The 19075-nt window shown below is 38.0% G+C and overlaps 2 protein-coding genes across 2 annotated transcripts; both read left to right on the top strand.

Annotated features, from left to right (window-relative positions):
• The first annotated feature begins 8533 nt into the window (after nt 1–8533).
• On the top strand, nt 8534–10220 carry LOC106142299 (KIF-binding protein-like). The gene has a single exon (XM_013344015.2). The coding sequence runs from the start codon at nt 8559–8561 to the stop codon at nt 10218–10220; it is 1662 nt and encodes a 553-aa protein (XP_013199469.2). The 5' UTR covers nt 8534–8558.
• A 723-nt stretch (nt 10221–10943) lies between these two features.
• On the top strand, nt 10944–13605 carry LOC106142298 (uncharacterized). Its single transcript, XM_060953829.1, has 4 exons — nt 10944–11067; nt 11414–11521; nt 11740–12821; nt 13411–13605. The coding sequence occupies exons 1-4, from the start codon at nt 10944–10946 to the stop codon at nt 13603–13605; spliced, it is 1509 nt and encodes a 502-aa protein (XP_060809812.1).
• The last annotated feature ends 5470 nt before the right edge of the window (nt 13606–19075 follow it).

Raw genomic sequence — 19075 nt, 5'->3', positions numbered from 1 at the left:
GAGATAAGCTAATTAACTTAGGATTCTTCTTGAAGGCAATGGGCTAACAACCTGTCACTATCTGAATCTCGATTCCATCTTTGAGCCATGCAACTGAATGTAGTCTTTCTAGGCCCTAAGGGATATGTGAACTGTCGAGTATTTTTATTTTCTACTGTCTGTGCCCGCGACTCCGTCCGCGTAAAATAGTTATTTAGGACATCATTGAAGCCCTCAAGGAAGAATAATTTTTCCCGTTTTTTTTTCACTTTTTCCATTATTTCTTTGCTCCTTATAGTTGCAGTGCGATGTTATACAGCCTAAATCCTTCCTCGATAAATGGTCTATTCAACGCAAAAAGATTTTTCAATTCTAACCAGTAGTTCCTGAGATTAGCGCGTTCAAACGAACAAACAACCTCTTCAGCTTTATAATTTTAAGTATAGATAGATTAATTCGATATACTTATCGATATTAGAACCACATTGCATCCCTAACTGTCCCTCACAGCGTCCTCTATTTACCCCGAGAGATGAACCTACACTGTGAATGTACAGGTAAGTACGGACTTGTTGTGAGCGGTCGTAACTAATATTATAAATGTGAAAGAAAGTTTGTTTGTTACCTTTTCAAAGGCTATCTACTGAACCGATCTTCTTGAAGTTTTGCATATATATATATACATATATAAGAGTCTGAATTGCCTGGATCTTGGATCTTTATCTATATAAGTATTAATATAAAATATAGTATCGTTGATTTTGTATCTCGTAACGTAACACAAGTTTCGAACTTACTTCAAGGCTAATTCAATATGTACAAATTCAAATTCATAACTTTTATTCATCATTATGGGACACTTCATAATTGTTATATCTTTTGGTTTCAAAATTTAATTTAATTTAAATTAATATAAATTACTTTGCAAGCGGCAGTGCAGAAGAAGCGGTAACAAACTGCACTGCAGCATTTTCATCAACAGCGTGTGTAATTTGTCCCGTATATATATACTCGTATATGTATTAGTCTGGGGAAGAACAAGGGGAACCTATCAACCCCTTAAAACTGTAGTTCCCGTGGGCTTTGTGAATATCCTGTATTCTTTAGTAGGTGGCGTTAAATTCGCACGAGCGAAGATGCGGCTAAATGCTAGTTAACTATATAGATTGCGGTACATAAGCGACGCCCGATCCTATTTCGCCCACCTCCCGCCCGTTTCACCCCCACATCTAGATTCTAGGAAAAGCCTAGGTATTGATTTGCAGAGTTGCGTTATCCGATGCGCTGAAATCAACTACCCACCCCTCGCAGGTACAACAGCACATCAACCTGACCAAATTCACTGCAATTTCGCCTCTATTTACGGCGCGATAAAATTCATAAAGGTTAAATTTGTATGACCGTTTTGTGCTTTTGATGTTCCGCGCAGATACGTACGCGGTGGTCGAACGGTTAAGGTGGCCAGTTAAAATTCGAAAGTAATGCATGTGGCGTGCCGTGTGGTTCCCGGCAGTGCTGTGTGGTTTCCGACACCAATACAAAAAAGAATAGGACCACTCCATATCTTTCCCATTGATGTAGTAGAAGGCGACTAAGGGATAGGCTTACATATCTACTTGTGATTCTTTTTTTAGGCGATGGGCTAGCAACCTGTCACTATTTGGATCTCAATTCCATCATTAAGCCGAGCTGCTGAATGTGGGCATTCAGTCTTTTCGGGACTATTGGCTCTGTTTACCCCGTAAGGGATATAGACGTGACTATATGTATGTTTGTATGTAATGCATGTGGGGCGCCAGTTCAAATCCTAGCCTGGTCAATATTGGTCATGTACCAATGGCTCTTTGTTATTTAAGTAGGTACATTAGTTTGTGTACTAACAGATGCTCTTACGGTGAGGGAAAACATCGTGAGGAAACCTACAGGCAACTGAATGTGTAACCATGCCCCAATATGAGTAAGATTCTTTTGAGGAGATCAGATGGTAGTTTCTACTCGTGGAAACCTGACTAACTCAATGCAGAATCCATGGTCAACCCTGGGCTCGTCTCCAGAGTGGTGGGGATAACCGGGACTAACCAGCCAGATAGAAGACGACCCGCGCAGGCGCAGTGAGCGGCCTCAATCAAACAAAGAACAAAGGATTCCGCAAACAAAGAATTTCTTTAGTCTATTAAGTAAAAATTACTATTAAGTGAAAAAACTTAACATATTTAACCGTATTTAACTTTGATTAATATCAGTCAAAAAACACCCTATGTCGAAATCTGTACAACCCAAAAGATATATATATAATCACGTCTATATCCCTTCCGGGGTAGATAGAACCGATAGTCTCGAAAAGTCAAATAGTGAGAGGTTGATAGCCCATCGCCTACAAGACGCATGCAATTATTAGACTTTCCCTTAGTCGCCTTTTACTACATCCATTGGAAAGATATGGAGTCGTCTTATTTTAAAGTTTCGGGTACCACACGGCACAAGATTGAGACTATTTGGCTCACAGTAATGCCATCTGTTATAGTTTCAAGTACAACACACTTTTAATGTATGTATGTGTGTGTGTTCAAACTAAACATAGTTTTTTTTTGGACGCACCCACGCATGCGCAGTGAGCTCGCTGCCTGGATACCTAGATGCGATTTCTGGAATTTTCTACGCTAGGGTGCAATGACCTGTAGGTATATTAATTTTATTGCCCGTACCTACACAAAAAGTATTGAAATTCTGGTTATAATCTTTTACATACATACATACATAGAATCACGTCTATATGCCTTCCGGGGTAGACAGAGCCAACATTCTTGAAATCCCACGTTCACTTTGGTAATGGTTTAATAAATATGCATGTAACAAGAACATATAACAAAACATGTCTGCAAACGGGAAAGATGTAGTCTCTGCCTACCCCTCCAAGAAAACGCGTGATCTTATATGTATGAATATGATTTCTGACCTAAGATTAAGTTACGTACATATGTATGTACGTAACTTAATCTTACCATATGTATATGTATGTACATATACATATGGTGACGTCTATATCCCTCGCGGGGTAGACAGAGCCAACAGACTTGAAAAGACTGAATGGCCACGTTCAGCTATTTGGCTTAATGATAGAATTGAGATTGTAATAGTGACAGGTTGTTAGCCCATCGCCTAAAAGAAGAATCCCAAGTTTATAAGCCAATCCCTTAGTAACCTTTTACGACATCCATGGGAAAGAGATGGAGTGGTCCTATTCTTTTTTCTATTGGTGCCGGGAACCACACGGCACGGCACAAAAGCTAATGACGACTGTAAAAGTGAAGTTCAAAGTTGATGAGAGTGTTATAACTAAACTAATGCACTAAGTACCTAAAGTCTCTCACCACTCTGGTGTGGAGACCGGGGGAGACGTTTGGACCATGGATCCTGGATCGGGTAAGTCAGGTTTTTACAAGAAGCGACTCCTACGACCACCGCAACCTTTGAAGGGGAACCTAACTTCTAAAATGTCACTTTTAATGTCCGAGGTGGGATTTGAACCTGAGCCTTTAACGCCGGCTTTTTTTTAAAATTCGGTTACCTATTCTACCTTTAACGCTCACATTCTAAGTAGTTACTGAAGTGTGACAAAAAAAATAACGTACGTAATTTTATATGTATATGTAAATATTTTATATTTCCGCTTTGGCGCTCGATTCGCTTCATTGCACAAAATAAAAACAGATATAGATATATATATATAAAATATATTGTATATAATATATATATATATATGCAATATATTAAATACTAGCGACCCGCCCCGGCTTCGCACGGGTGCAAAATTCGGAAAAAATTATACATAAAAACCTTCTTCTTGAATCACTCTACCTGTCAATCAAAAAACCGTATCAAAAACCGTTGCGTAATTTTAAAGATTTAAGCATACAGACAAACAGACTAAAATTGCGACTTTGTTTTATACTATGTAGTGATATTCTTTAGAAAAAGAACTAACAAAATGATGTTCCGGCAAGATAATTTATCCGAAATAAAGATACATAACTACCTATAAAAGAAACGAACACAGCGACTTTACCTAATTATCTAGTTCTTCAATTGTTTTCCGGTTGACTGGAAGAGATCTCTTTATGGGATGAATCCGCCTTTGCAAGTGATTCATTTCTTTTATACATATACATGTAGGTAATATAGATTGTATCTTTGTAAATTTCTGTCCAAAAAAGTGATATTACAAATAAATAAATTTTAAACAAACAGAATCTTAAAAGTGAACTAGATACACCTTATTAAAACTGGCATTTTTGAACAAATATGAAATTGGAATTTATACCTTACTAGATAAACATATATGAACTTAATTTATTGCTTCGTAATCGTAACGACTAGGTAAAGAATTTTGTTTTTCATTAAAACATTTATAAGTACATTTTTCCCTAACAATTTCGGAATGTTAAATAAAAATGTACTTATTTTAAACAATTAAATTAACTACAATCATTTTTTAAATAAGTTAAAATGTTATCTATTAAAATAAATATATATTTTACATTGTCAAACTTCAACTGTTAGTATAAACATAGCCTTATTTGTACTTACCGTTGTTTTTTCGAGCGGTGTGCGCGCGCGCATCGTATTCGACGCTCACTAGGTCACTAACTACGCGCAAATGGTGGGGATTCCAACGTAGCGGACCTACACTTATTATGTACCACACATTTTAGTCAACTTCACCTGTTTTATATACATTGCTCGCTATTGCAGCGTAATTTCTACGTTTGTATGTACAAGAAGTGGAATGGATTGTGCGTGAGAAGGAAATGTCTTGGAAGAATTTGAAATAATCCAGGTTTCGGAACTGGATATGCGTCCAGTTAATATCATATCATCAGATGGTGGTCACTCCCCACTCCGTACATGGGACATCGAGCCTCAAAATACTGGCTATAATACCGATGCGTAAAAAATAACTAATATTAAAAAGAGGTGAATTTGTAATTGCTTGTTTGTTTGTTAAGGGTAATCTTTAGAAATGCTGAACAGATCATTGAAATTCTTTTAAAAAGGCACATTGACTGCGAGTGTTATAGGTAACGTGTGGAAGACGAGGGAAGCCGTGGCGAGCCGCTAGTATTTCCTATTAACATATAATACATACATATTTTTATAACTTTGCACTATTTTCTTGTTACTGTGTAAATTTCTATGCAATAAAGATATAACAAACAAACAAACATATGTACCGAAACCGCCGAGCTTGCATGAAGAGAGTTATGAATGTGGATGAAGCGAAGGAAGTATGCAGAGATCGTGGCAAGTGGAAAGAGGTACCTAGTAGATTTTATGTATGTAAACATGTGTACATACATACCATCACGCCTGTTTCCCATTGGGGTAGGCAGAGACTATGGATTTCCACTTGCTACCCTCCATAAAGACCTCTCCCGCTTCAGACACTCATTACTCTTTTCATGTAATCCGACGATTACGGGTACTCCTCACATCTCCCTTTTTCAAGACATTCGAAGTTTGGTCTTTGAAAGTTGGACAAGGCCGGCCCTTTCCCGCTTTTACAGTCAGCTCCGCCTTATAAATTGCTTCCGTTACCCACGCCTGTGTGCCGTGTGGTTCTCGGCAGTGCCGTGTGGTTCCCGGCACCAAAACAAAAAAGAATAGGACCACTCCATCTCTTTCCCATGGATGTCGTAAAAGGCGACTAAGGGACAGGCTTACAAACTTGGGATTCTTATTTAGGCGATGGGTTAGCAACCTGTCACTATTTGATTCTCAATTCTATCACTAGGCCAAATAGCTGAGCGTGGCCATTAAGTCTTTTCAAGACTGTTGGCTCTGTCTGCCCCGCAAGGGATATAGACGTGACCATATGTATGTATGTATGTATGTTAGCCTCTCCTCCCCTATTGACGTAGGTAACTATTTAGGAGAAAAATCAGCATAACTGCCAAGCCGGAACGATTTTGGAACCACTAAATGGAGGAAAAGCAGATTCCAAATACCTCTGAACCAAAAGTCCCAGCATCGATCCCCGGTTCAGGTCAACATGGAAAAATAACTTTCTCTGATAATCATGGGTTTTGTACTTACTTTACGTAGTCACCTACAACATTATCCGTTATACTTTTTTATAGCAAATGTTCGTTAAATTGTATGTTGACGTTTGCGGGTGACTGTACATACATTTGTTTTTATGAAGATCTGGGCTTAATATGTAAAAGAGGACACTGACTGACTGAATGACTGACATATCAATGTGGTTATATACAAATACTTATGTGGTTGAAGAGTGTACTAAAAATGGAATTGACGAAATTATCGGGAATTACCGGGACCATTATTTTTTCTTTATTATTTTATTAATACACACACATAATCACGTCTATGTTGCTTGCGGAATAGACAGAGAAAGGCAACGTTCAGCTGTGTTCGGCTCTTTAATTAGCCAGGTCAGAGAAGATTTCCCGGGTGCGAATCCCGGCCAGGGCATGATGAGAGAAGATTTCTTTCCGATTGGCCTGGATCTTTGACGTTTATCTACATAAATATTTAATACATGCATAAATATAATCACGTCTATATCCCTTGCGAGGTAGACAGAGCCACCAGTCTTCAAAAGACTGAAATGCTAGGTTCAGCTGTTTGGCTTAAAGAAAGAATTGTGATTCAAATAGTGACAGGTTGCTTGACCATCATCTACAAGAAGAATCCCAAGTTACCTTTATCTCAGTCGCATTTTACATCGGTAAAAAGATATCGAGTGATCTTTTTCTAAAGTGTCGGGAACCACACGGCGCTCTTTTATTTATACCAAAAGATTAATACAACTGCTTTGACGAAAGTAACGTGTGGCGAAGGCTTTGTAAGCAATACAAATGGCGTCTTACGAAAATAAATCGTGCGTGACCATTCTAAAGCACGTGATTCTGTTAAAGGCATTTCATTACAAAATCAGATATGACTTACAAACTAGAACATGGTTCTTTAGTATTATAATCAGTGTTAGTTTGTTTAGTTAGTTAGTTACCTTGATCAAATAGGGGACGTCCCGGCCGAAGGTCAGTTCGATAGTACCCTAAGACTGACCCTTTGCCAGGACGTCCTTAATTTGATCAAGATACGTTCGTCTAGGCCTTCCCACTCCGACCTATTCTACAATCTTAACACGGAAGCAGAAATTACAGGATTCGCTTAATTAATTTCCTATTAGCGCTCATCATCTCCAGGATAAGATATATAAGATTTGACGGCCTCTGTGGCTCAGCGCTAGTACGCTTGTCTGTGACACCGGAGGTCCCGGGTTCGAATCCCGGTCAAGGCATGATGAGAAAAGAACTTTTTCTGATTGTCCTGGGTCTTGGATGTTTATCTATATAAGTATTTATTATAAAATATCTTAGTATCGTTGAGTTAGTATCTCGTAACACAAGTTTCGAACTTACTTCGAGGCTAACTCAATCAGTGTAGTTTGTCCCGTATATATTTATATTTATTTATATTATATATCTATGTATATAAAGGCAGGCAGAAACAACAAAACAAATCCAACAAAATGGCCGCCTTAGCGCTAGGTCATCCCGGGAGAGCTTGGAGCATTGACGCGCGTTCCAAGGAAATCAATATCTGCATCCTTCTCATATTTTATATCCCCTTCTTTATAGGTCACCTAGATTTTAAAATCCAATACGCAGGTGCTATCTCGCTTTGCAGTTCATCACTCTGGAAATAGGTCTCTGTGTACAGTCAACAGCATATTGACCTACCCGAATTCAGTGCACCTTTATTACCGGTTGGTAAAGTTCTGTGCAAGGGTAACTTTGAAGTGTAGTTGACTGTTATTAGGAATTTGTCGGACAAGCTTAAAATCTACATACATCATTTTTTTATTTAGTTGTTTAATGATTATTGCATTTTTAATCTTTTCTTAATTGTAAGCTCCACCTACCCATACGGAATAAAGGAACGACGTTTAAATGTAATGTGCAGTGTGGTTCCCGGCATCAATAAAAAAAAAGGATAGGACCACTCCATTTCTTTCCCATGGATGTCGTAACAGGCGATTAAAAGATAGACTTATAAACTTGAGATTCTTCTTTTAGGCGATGGGCTAGCAACCTGTCACTATTTGGATATCAATTCTATCATTAAGCTGAACAGCTGAACGCGGCCTATCAGTCTTTTCAAGACTGTAGGTTCTGTCTGTCTGCAAGGGTTATAGATGTGATGACATGTATGTATGTATGTTTAAATGGAAGCTAAAGCCCTTTTTAAATAGTTTAAAATATAATATGTGTGGATTGCAATTCTCTCTCTCTCTCTCTCTCTCATATTTGTATATTCCCAGTTGTTTCAAAGGAACGAAACGAGACACCAGAGAAACAATGTTAAGACAAATGCAAACTCGGAATACATTAAGTGTTAACTTCTGGCACACAAGAATTAGGAACAAATAAAAAATAAACTCATAGAAGATGAAGCAAGACATCAAATGTCAAAAACAGAACAATTTGAATCACATTCCCTTCTCACATCCTATAAGATTCGAGAAATCCGAAATTTGTAAGTGTAACAACAATATGGATACTTTAAACCGAATTGCGACTACTTTCGAAAATGTCAGAATAACCATCAAGACTAAGAACTCTACAGAGAGACTACAGACTCTGAAAAGGGATATCCAAAGTATCAGCACTGAACTAAAGGTACTTGGAAAAGAGAATCATGATAACCATATAAGGGCACTAGCTATGGAGGGCTACCTCACCCTGCTTTCAGCTAAAACATTGCCAGTGTCTCTGGTGGAAAAAAGAAATATTTTGCTAGCAGCCTTCGATAAGTTAAAACCACACGCATTACGCGACGAATGCCTATTCATCACGTTGAGGATTCAAAACCTTCTCTGTTACTATTTTATTCAACTGGACCAGATCACTCATGCGAGAGAAATTCTTGAGAGCATGGAAGACTTGTACGATAAAGTCAGTAAGTCACAACCTGATAAGTTTCTCGATGCAGAAGACTTGTTCACCTCCGAACCACTCTGCAACATCAAACGAGTAAACCCTGAAAAAATTGACAAAGTAATCACGAATAATGTGCAAATGCAGGCCTTTATTTACAACAAATTGAACATGCCTGAGAAATACACGCTTTACAATCACACTGCATTAAGGAGGCAATTAGAGATGAAAGAGGGCACTCCCCAAGATTGGGCTCTGAGGGCAGCCAGACTTGGAAACTACTTCACTTATCTCCACCAGCTTGGCAATGCCAGGCATCACTTGTGCGCGGCCTACCACGTTCTGAGAACCTGCCACGATAACTGCAAACTGGTGCCCGAAGAATTCGTCCTGCAAAAAGCGGACTTCGAGATGCATTTCTTAGAACTGAGTCATCATTGGGTGAAATACGGTCTGACTTTATTCAAGTTATCAAAAAAGAAGATTCTGAACCGTTACTTTTCACAGCCGTCGTCGCGTTCAGATTTATGGAAAACCGTAGACTTGCTGGAAGAGCAAGACGAAGGCGCGGAAAAATTAGATGAAGAAAATGAAAAGGATCAGGGCGCCGAGAAAAACGGCAAAGGCGACTGCGTCCCAGAAAAATTGTTTTCATTCCCATCTCTAGATTTGAAAGAAATGGAGAATAGAGTACCGCTAGATGTGGTATGCACGGTGGAGGACGCCAGGAAGCTATTCGCGTTCACCCACAAATGGTTGATGAGAGCAAAACATTATTACGATTTTGAGCATCATTCGGCTCAGTATATCTCTTGCTCTCTGCAACTGGCAGAACTGTACGAGCACCTTGCGTTCTTCGAGAGGAGTATAGACAACCAGTACACCATTCAGAAGCGGAGAGCCGACGTGCTGGAGACATTGAACTCGCTGCTGAAGACGTGCGACAACGTGATGTCGGTCCAGATCGACGTCATCAGAGAACTGTCTCAGGTCCAGTTAGAACTGATGGCGCTGAATCTGCAGAAGCTGTGGCGTGAGGAGTCCCAGACTAACATTTTCAACTTCGATGCTGACGCCGAATCGATAATAAATTCGTTAGATTCCGAATCGAATAAAACCTTGACGGAGAAGACGTTGAATACATCGTGCAAGAACATGTTCTTGAGGAAAATGGAAGCGGCGACCTCCATCAACGGGAAACTGTTTCGTTTGAGCGGGCAGCTGGGCGCTAGGACACCCTCGCAGCTAAGCCTTAATATGGGCTCTTTGAAAAACTGAGGATATCGCGCTTTAATCGGCCATGTAAATACGTGAAACCAACTAACAACTTCTCACCATTCCAGGAACCAAATCAGGGTACTAAATATAATAATAAAATAAGAAAAATTACAAGTATACCTGTTTAACTCAATTCCAATAATAAAGTAAATGCAAAACAGTTATTTTAGTTAAATTATTTATTATAACCCCCCCCCCCCCCATATTTTCTAGAGTCATTAACCTACACCCCATGGTACAAGTCATGGTGACCAAACTACATGACGTTATTAGTTTTGTAGGCCTCAGTTTTAAAAGTGTGTGGTGTTGGTACCTTGACTAAAAATCCCGAATTATCAACTGTAACACCAATGACAAGTGTGTGGTTGTGTCTATGGGAATAATTTATTAAAAAATCAATCCTAATGACATCAAGTTGGCCACGAGGAAACCGTGGAGGAAAACGTGTGTAAAAGAATCGCGCGTCCCGTTAGCCTACAGGGAAGAAAAATAGTGTTGGACTTTTGTGGGTCTTATTTTTTCCTCTCTAACATAACACAACAAAGCTCTTAAACTATCACTAAAAGGGGGTAGTGGCCTTTTTGCTCCCCGGGATCAAATTGACAACAATAAAGTCATTAGTCTTCTGTCATTAAAACAAGTCATATAACTGACTGATCACTTTTTGCTAACCGTTTTCAATCAGATTTTCGTCATATTATTATTTTTATTAAACAAATAAAGATGAGTTCGTTGATGCATGCAAACCCAGAAATCCCATCGCCTGATAATCTGATCGCCTTCGTGCCTTACGCCTGCGGCCAGCTGTTTGCGCCTTTCAGAGTCCGTTTCATATCTGTCTTGCAAGGTCAGGTCATCTTTTCATCATATATCTATTTTCTCCCAGCGATAGACCGGTTACAACTTCACCGCTCTTGGGAAAACTGCTGGATAGGTACACCTAATCCTGGATCATAAATACACGTAAGTATACCCACACCTTTTTCCTTAAAAGTCAGGTTCCTCTTACGTAAAGAGTAGAAACTACTAACACCTTTCCACATGCCACGCGATCTCTCCTTTTGCTTCATCCACGTTCATCACTCTCTTCAATTCAAGCTCGTCGATTAAAGGTACTTTTGATGTGATATTTCATCTAGACGTCACGAAGATACTTAAATCTTTACATCATATTGTTGCTTTTTCTTTGGCAGTGTCTTTAACCCTAGTCACCGAAGCACTATGGCGGAGGTTGCAACTGGGAACACGCAGAGATGATAGAAAGAGAGAGGGAAATCATGTTAAGCAGTCTTCGTATTCAGGTATCTGTATGCCCAACATTACCCAAGCCAGTCAAAGGCTCCTTATCTATAGGGACACGTTGATCAGGCAACACTCGCCTCACTCTAGTTACCTGACCTTCCTAATTTTCTCATGAGCCAATTTGCTACTGAACAGAGCAAAAGAATGGTGAATAGTTAAACATTAAAGCAAACGAAACAGTATCTATTATTTGTTAAGAACATTCCCTTTTTTACAGAAAATTACGCCAGCAAAGGTGATGCAAAATCAAAGAAATCAAAAGCTGTACTCTCACAACTTACACTCGAAGCATCGCCCACCCAAAAAGAGACTGTAGCTGTCAGGGTGTCGTCAAGTGATGACGATGACACGAGTGACACATACGTCATCAAGGCCGTCGTAGATTCAGCGAACAATGCCCTTGAGATCTCAATCAATGGCTACCAACAAGTGCCACGCCTTCTTATCAAAATCCTCGCCCTTTGCGTACCCTACAACCCGTATTTGTCCAAAATCTCCCTGCGCAGCGGTCTATCTGGCACTTCGTTGTATGAGACTGTGCAGATGCTAACCACTTCGCAAATTACTTACATTTGCCTGGACGACTCAAATATACCCGAACGCAACTACCATGATCTGCTTGAGTATCAAACGCATTTGCAGGTTTTGTCTTTAGCGCGATGCAGTATCACAGACGCTGAATGTGCTTTGCTCATCCCTAAGCTTGCGTACCCGCATCCAGCTTCAAAGACCTTAGTCGCATTGTGCCTGACTGGTAACTACATATCAGACGAAGGTGCCCGCCTTTTAGGGCAGGCTCTGAGGAGCAACCGAGCCTTGACGTATCTCAATCTGTGCGGCAACAGAATAAATAACAACGGCGCCGTTGACATGCTCCGAAGCCTGATGGAGTTCCCCGTGACTAGCGAGGAAATGGTGATGAAACGTAAAAGGACGCTGTATTTCTTGAAGTTATATAAAGATGTCTACTCTCAGTGTTTGAACGAACTGAAGAATAAAGAGAAGGAGAATTCTGATGAGTACAGCCGATCTAGTAAAAAGAAGATAAATGCCAGCTCATTGAAGCAGAGAAGACAGAGTGTTACTCTGTCAGGAGACAATGTTCAAAGCACCGAATTGGTGACCGCCAAGGCGGAGAAAATGGCTTCGGATCTTGTGAGCAGTTATCCAGACCCTTTCAGGGCGGAGGCTATAGTGACCAGGGACCAAAACGTGTACTCGACGGGCAATTTGACTCTGACATACCTCAACTTGGCGTATAACTACTTGGGTTATCAGAGCCTGGCGAAATTGTTAGAGGTAACGAACACACTTTCTGCAGCCACGTGATTTAAATACTTGACCCATAACACATCAAAGATCTAAATCGTAAATCTTAAAAGAAAAAACGTGTTTTGTGCTAGCTGCTTCTCTTCCCGTACAAATCGTATATGTCAGTCAAGGAAAAGGCTAATGAACTTGGGATTCTTCTTTTAGGTGACGGGCTAACAATTCACTATTTAAATCTCAATTCCATCATGAATCCATAAAGCTGCACGTGGCCTTCACTCTCTTCGAAACCGTTGGCTCTGTCTACACGGTAAAGGATAACGATAACACAAATTCAATTGGTTAATTCTTACGTGCCGTGTGGTTCCCGGCACCAATACAAAAAAGAATAGGACCACTCCATCTCTTTCCCATGGATGTCGTAAAAGGCGACTAAGGGATAGGCTTACAAACTTGGTATTCTTTTATTAGGCGATGGGCAAGTAAACTTGTCACTATTTGAATCTCAATTATATCATTAAGCCAAATAATGAACGTAACTAACGTAACGCAAGGGATATAAACGTGACCATATGTATCATACGTATGTAATTCCTCGTGCACCCAATTTCCATTCCAGGTGGTGAAATACCAAGCACTTGTGGGCAAATATCCGGACCTGGGTCTGATGGAGGTGCAGCTGGAAGGCAACCCGATGCCCGTGTGCCTCGAGATGGATCACCTCACGCAGATGTTGTCGAGAGCGGTCCAGGTCAGGATGCTGTACGTGGCGCCCCAGATGCGACGTGGTGACCGCCCAAAGAAAACTAAATAGTCTCTGAGGCGTTTCATTCAGTATTCATTGCATCGGAACTTATATAGTAACGATTCTATGCCAAGTCAAGATCTTATGATTAAAAAAAAACTGAGAAAACTCGTAATTTTCGCATCTGGTCATTTTCGCAACTCGTCATTATATTTGTCGCATTTTTTTTTTGTGTGATACATGCACTAAAGACACATTAATCGTGATGGCGAGTTGATCAGTAGCAAAATATGAAGAGTTGTTGCTTGTCCATTTGAAGGAGACGTTCATTCCAACTCAGTTTATTTGAATTTCCATAATACCTATGAAGTGTGGATTTACAAGCTCTTTCCCGCGGTCGCGTCCTTAACAATTTGACCTTCTCAAAATCCACGTAGATTTTTAAAATAAAGGAAAAAAAACAATATCGACTGAAATTTTAAAATATATCCTACCCTGCATCTAACATCTTTAACATAAAACGACAAAGTTTTCAATTTTAATTAACTACTTGTTTAATTCGTAATATAGTTTAGACTTAGTTTTCTTTATAAGATCCATCATGTTATCGTATAAAATTTTGATTATGTAGCTTATTAATTATTTATTAGTTTGTAGATTTAGTTTTATTTTTTGCATTTATTCTACATGTTAAATAAATTATGCGATATCACAATATATAAGTTTAACCAAAAAACCATTTGTTTTCCTTTGTATTTTCAGAAGACAGATAAGAGACGTTCGGGCGCATTATGTTCAATTCGCAAAATGTTAGTTACCTGGACTAGTCGCAAATAGGACTAAATGCGAACTGGACCAATTGCGATATGGACCAATTGCGAACTGGACCAATTGCGAACTGGAACAATTTAAAACTGGACAATTGGACATTTTGCGAATTGGACATAATGCGCCCAACCGATAAGAGATATTAATGATTTCTTTATACGGGGTAAACAGTGCCAACAGTCTCGAAAAGACTAAAAGGCCACGTTCAGGATGAAATTGAGATATGATTACTACACTAGTTCCAGCTAGAACGGACAGTTGTAATGTCTAGCTGTACTATCGGCTGATTGTCAAAACACACAAAGACGTTTCAGCTGAAATAAATAAAACTTAAATTTGAGACGACCGTGTTATGTATGAATTTAAAAAGTCAGGCCAACAAAAATAAAACTTACTTATCAAAAACACTATATGCATGACAAGGGGCAAACCATAGCGCGTAATAATATCGCACACCGCCATCTCTTAAAACAAAAATAAAGTAATATAAGATTGAACACTAGCTAACTGGTAATGGTATGTGGGTCTAGTAAGTAGAATTCAAAGAGGTATTAAAATTTACACAATAGATGTTCAAAATGAAACCAACAATTTTTTACACAAAATTTTATTCACAATGTTGAGCAAGTCTTGGTGATACCAAAAATTGTTTTGTAAAACATATTACATGCTACCCTTAATACCGAGATCACAATATGGAACTGTATATGCGTTCTGCCCTTAAATTATTTTGAGACTAACAGAACAATATTGGTCCTCTTGAAGCCATCTTAAGAACTAAAACTTAAATTATCATTTGACAGTCATGTGTACGTGTAATTTTTCTAATACCGTACTTTTTGTTTAATTAACAAATTGTTTATTAAAACGAAAGTTTGCTTAACTAGAAATACACTAAAATTTAACATTAACATTATGTCTGCAGCAAAAAAAAATAATATTAAAAACTAACAATCTGTCAATTTAAGATTTTGTTCGAAATTCAAATTATTGAAATAATGGTTGCGCCGTAAGAGAAGTAGCGTCTTACCAGCAACTGCTCGTAAGACGCCACGCAGATAGCGGCAATAGACCTTATTAATCTATACAATACTTCAGCCAATTAGAAAGCGGATTCCAAAATCAGAGGGGTTATGGAGACCTACGATGGCGTGTTTGATAACCTTTAAAAAGTAATATTTTGATGATCTTACATTAATGTATTCAGCAAAAAAAAAATAATTTACTTTAAACGCAGCGGGAATTTTAGGTTAACATGCGTTTCACAAATTTAACATTATTTTATTGCACACATTCTACAGAGGCTTCTTATCGAGGTTCCATACGAACGTCGTCTCTCTATTAAAATTATACGTTAATTATCGATAAAATATAAACATAAATACCCCCTAGCCGTGTAAACCCTTTAGCTACTCCCGATTCTCTTGAGTTCTCCGAGTTCGAGCGACTATTGTTGATAATGCTTTAAGCATTAAGTCCGCCTTTTGTACTTTACAAATTGTAATTGCTACAATAAAGTATAAAGAAATAAATAAATAAACATAAACGGGACAAGTCACACATACTTGCGCTATGGCATACTAACTCAACGATATTAAACAACACATTAGAGGCCTTGGAATTATTTCCAAAGAGAGAACATATAATTGGTTTCTGTACTTTTTTTTCACCATAATAAATCTAATTATAAGCTGTAAGTTTCCCCAATAAAAAAGAAAATTAAAAGAATATAAATATATTTGTTTTTTTTTTTTAACGAGCAGACGACTCTTAACCCAGCAAGAGAATTCATTCCTTAAAAACTAAAAAAAAAACATGAATGAGAAAAAATCTTATTTCTAAAAGACCGTAAGTCATTCTCAACCTACCTACTTAAAAATAAAGAGGGCTCTCAATTCGAATGAATATTTTTTTATATACTATTATTTTATTTTATTAAAAGAATACAATCCCGCTAGTAAAAAGTTTCAAAATGATGAATCAGCTGTTGATGTGAATCCAGAAAAAAAACTTTTAATTTTCAACGTTACGACTGTTATTTCAATTTTAAAGCTATACTTAGACATTTGCCACTGGTAGTCTTAAACTTTGTTAAATCAAATATATATATATATATATATATACATGACAGACAACATCAGGCGGACTTTGAGATTAGTAACCTTATTTAATACTTATATAGTACCATTTCATACATACATGCCATAGTATCATTATGCCAAACAGCACAGCAAAAAAATGTCGCCTTTCAGTCTTTACGAGACTGTTGGCTCTGTCTACCCCACAAGGAATATAAACGTGACTGTATGACACAACTGAAAATCAGTGCATTGCTTGTACATCCAGCAGTATTGTCTTAAAGGCCAACTTTTATTTTGTCTTGTGTTTTGTAGTTACAAATAAAAAAATATCTATCTATCTATGTATGTATGTATATAGTACCAACATAACCAGATGACGTTACTGTATACCTAAAACAAAGGGTTTTATTTAATACTTATACTTACCTACTCAAATATATCGGCATTGTCGCAGGTACAATGAAATGCTGTGAAAATTCGCACGCAGATGTGGATTTTCGGTATAAGGTTCATATATCCCCACTCAAATCAATGTATCAATGACACTTCAGTGTGTCCGATATGTACATTAGTTTGAGCGCTAACCGATGAGGGGTACCATCGTGAGGATGTGGCAACAGAAATGTAACCAAATGGGGTTATATTCTGAAAAATGCCAAGTCGGAACCGAGCAGAAGCCAGAAGCCGTGCCATGCTGATTCACTCAATCAAGGATCTTGGTTACACCGCTGGCGAGGAGCCAGACGGGCGAATAGTCGCAACAACACTGATATTATTATAAAAAAAATGTACCTTATTATTGTAATAATTAGAACAAAAATATCTTGGAAACCACATTGACCTTAAAGCTTCTATTAGGGCTATGCGACACTGTCGGGCTACAAGCCTTTGTCTAAAGCGGAGTGGCCGTGTCACTCAATAATAGTCAATTTTAAACTTTATCCAAAGCAACTTGTACTTCACAAAAAGAAAATAACTTAATCTAAAGATACCTATATTTTATAGAAATATAAGGAATTTTAAACTTAATCTTAAGCTAATCATACACTCAAAATTGTGAAATTTTAACGATAAAGCGAATGATATATCACTCAAAAAATAAAATAAAAAATTGTCTTAATCAATTGTAGAGATCACAAAAAAATTATGTGAAAATTAAGACTTAATATAAAACAACTTATCTATACTTCACTAGAAATTGTAAAATTAAAACTTAAAAAACTAATTTCCTTACTCAATAATAAAGGAACTTAAACATAGTCTATAGCAAACGATAATACACAAAAAAAAGTAGTAAAATTTAAGACTTTAAGCAAGTCAACGCAGTATTATCGAAATTTAATCTTAAATTGCTAATTCTTGTGATGTAAACATCTTCCGAAATCTGGTTAACTAGTACTTACTTATATCAACGATATGACCAAAGATAATTACACGATTTAATAAAAAAAAGTATAAAATTATCAGTTAGTTTTACCTAAAGTATTCTATAGACGATCAAATACAATAATGTACAAAAATATTTTATAAAAAAAGAAAGTAGGTACATATATTCAAATAAGGGAAATCGGTCACCATTATTCTGGTGTTAGATCCCGGTCGCATCCTCGCCTTTGGAGTGGAGCCCTGGGTCTGCCTGTCACCACGATCCTCAATCCAACCGCCTAAGCGTCGACGTCCGATGAAAATGCTGCAGTGTAGTTTGTTCCGCCGCTTCTTCTCCACATATGCGCTTTGGAAGCGGTAGTAGTTATAATTAGATTTAAGTTATGTGACGTCAATAAGTGCTACCTTGTATCCAATTTTGAAAATAAATCTATTCTATTCTAAGCATGACCCACGCGACGCCGTTATTATCGCGCAAAAAACTATAAACTGTCCCGTTTTAAGTAATAATAAAAAGTGAAACAGCGATAGTTTCTATAAAAACGCGCGATTAAAACTGCTTTCAGCCCGCATCGTCACGCGTTCTATGCTACGAAGTCGGGTTTTTACACGAAGCGACTACCATCTTAGTACAACCTCGCAATCCAATATGGGTTAGGTTCCCCTGCAAAGATAGCAGAGGTCAGGAGTCGCTTTGTCTAAAACCTGACTTACTTAATCCAGGTTGGTGGTCACACACGCGCCCCGGGCTCCTATCCAGAGGTGAGGATATAACCAGGACAAAAGTCAGGACGATGATGATGCAACTAAATTGTTAAATCTGATAGCCCACTGTCAGAAATGTCATTATGATATTTAAACTGCCATACAGCTGAACGTGGACTGTCAATCTTTACAAGACTGTTGGCCCTGCCTACCCCGCTTGGGATAAAGACGTGATAATAAGTATGTATGATAGTTTATCTAATCTCATTTATGTACTACAGGATTTGGAAAAAATTTGGCACAGAGACTAGACTTTCAGGATATATTATTATTCAGGCAACATAATTTATTTGTTTTTCATCCGGGCAAAAGGCCTCCCGGTTATAATTTTATTTAAAATATATAAAACGATGATAGATACATTTAGGCATTTGTGGCCGGAACTTTTTTGTTCACGATTTCTTTTTTGTAACACTTTGAACACCATAGCAATCGGAATAATAAAACACTATATGATGGTAAATACAGCGGAGCTAGCA

This window comes from Amyelois transitella, chromosome Z, assembly GCF_032362555.1.
Source record: "Amyelois transitella isolate CPQ chromosome Z, ilAmyTran1.1, whole genome shotgun sequence".
Lineage (NCBI taxonomy): Eukaryota > Metazoa > Arthropoda > Insecta > Lepidoptera > Pyralidae > Amyelois > Amyelois transitella.
This window is presented reverse-complemented; position numbering and strand designations above follow the sequence as displayed.

What these genes read in the sequence shown, in the direction of transcription:
- LOC106142299 (XM_013344015.2), top strand. Translation starts at nt 8,559, where the DNA reads ATGGATACTTTAAACCGAATTGCGACTACTTTCGAAAATGTCAGAATA.
- LOC106142298 (XM_060953829.1), top strand. Translation starts at nt 10,944, where the DNA reads ATGAGTTCGTTGATGCATGCAAACCCAGAAATCCCATCGCCTGATAAT. An exon ending in TAAGCAGTCTTCGTATTCAG is followed by an intron (nt 11,522 to 11,739) that starts GTATCTGTATGC and finishes CCTTTTTTACAG; the next exon opens with AAAATTACGCCAGCAAAGGT. An exon ending in GCCTGGCGAAATTGTTAGAG is followed by an intron (nt 12,822 to 13,410) that starts GTAACGAACACA and finishes TTTCCATTCCAG; the next exon opens with GTGGTGAAATACCAAGCACT.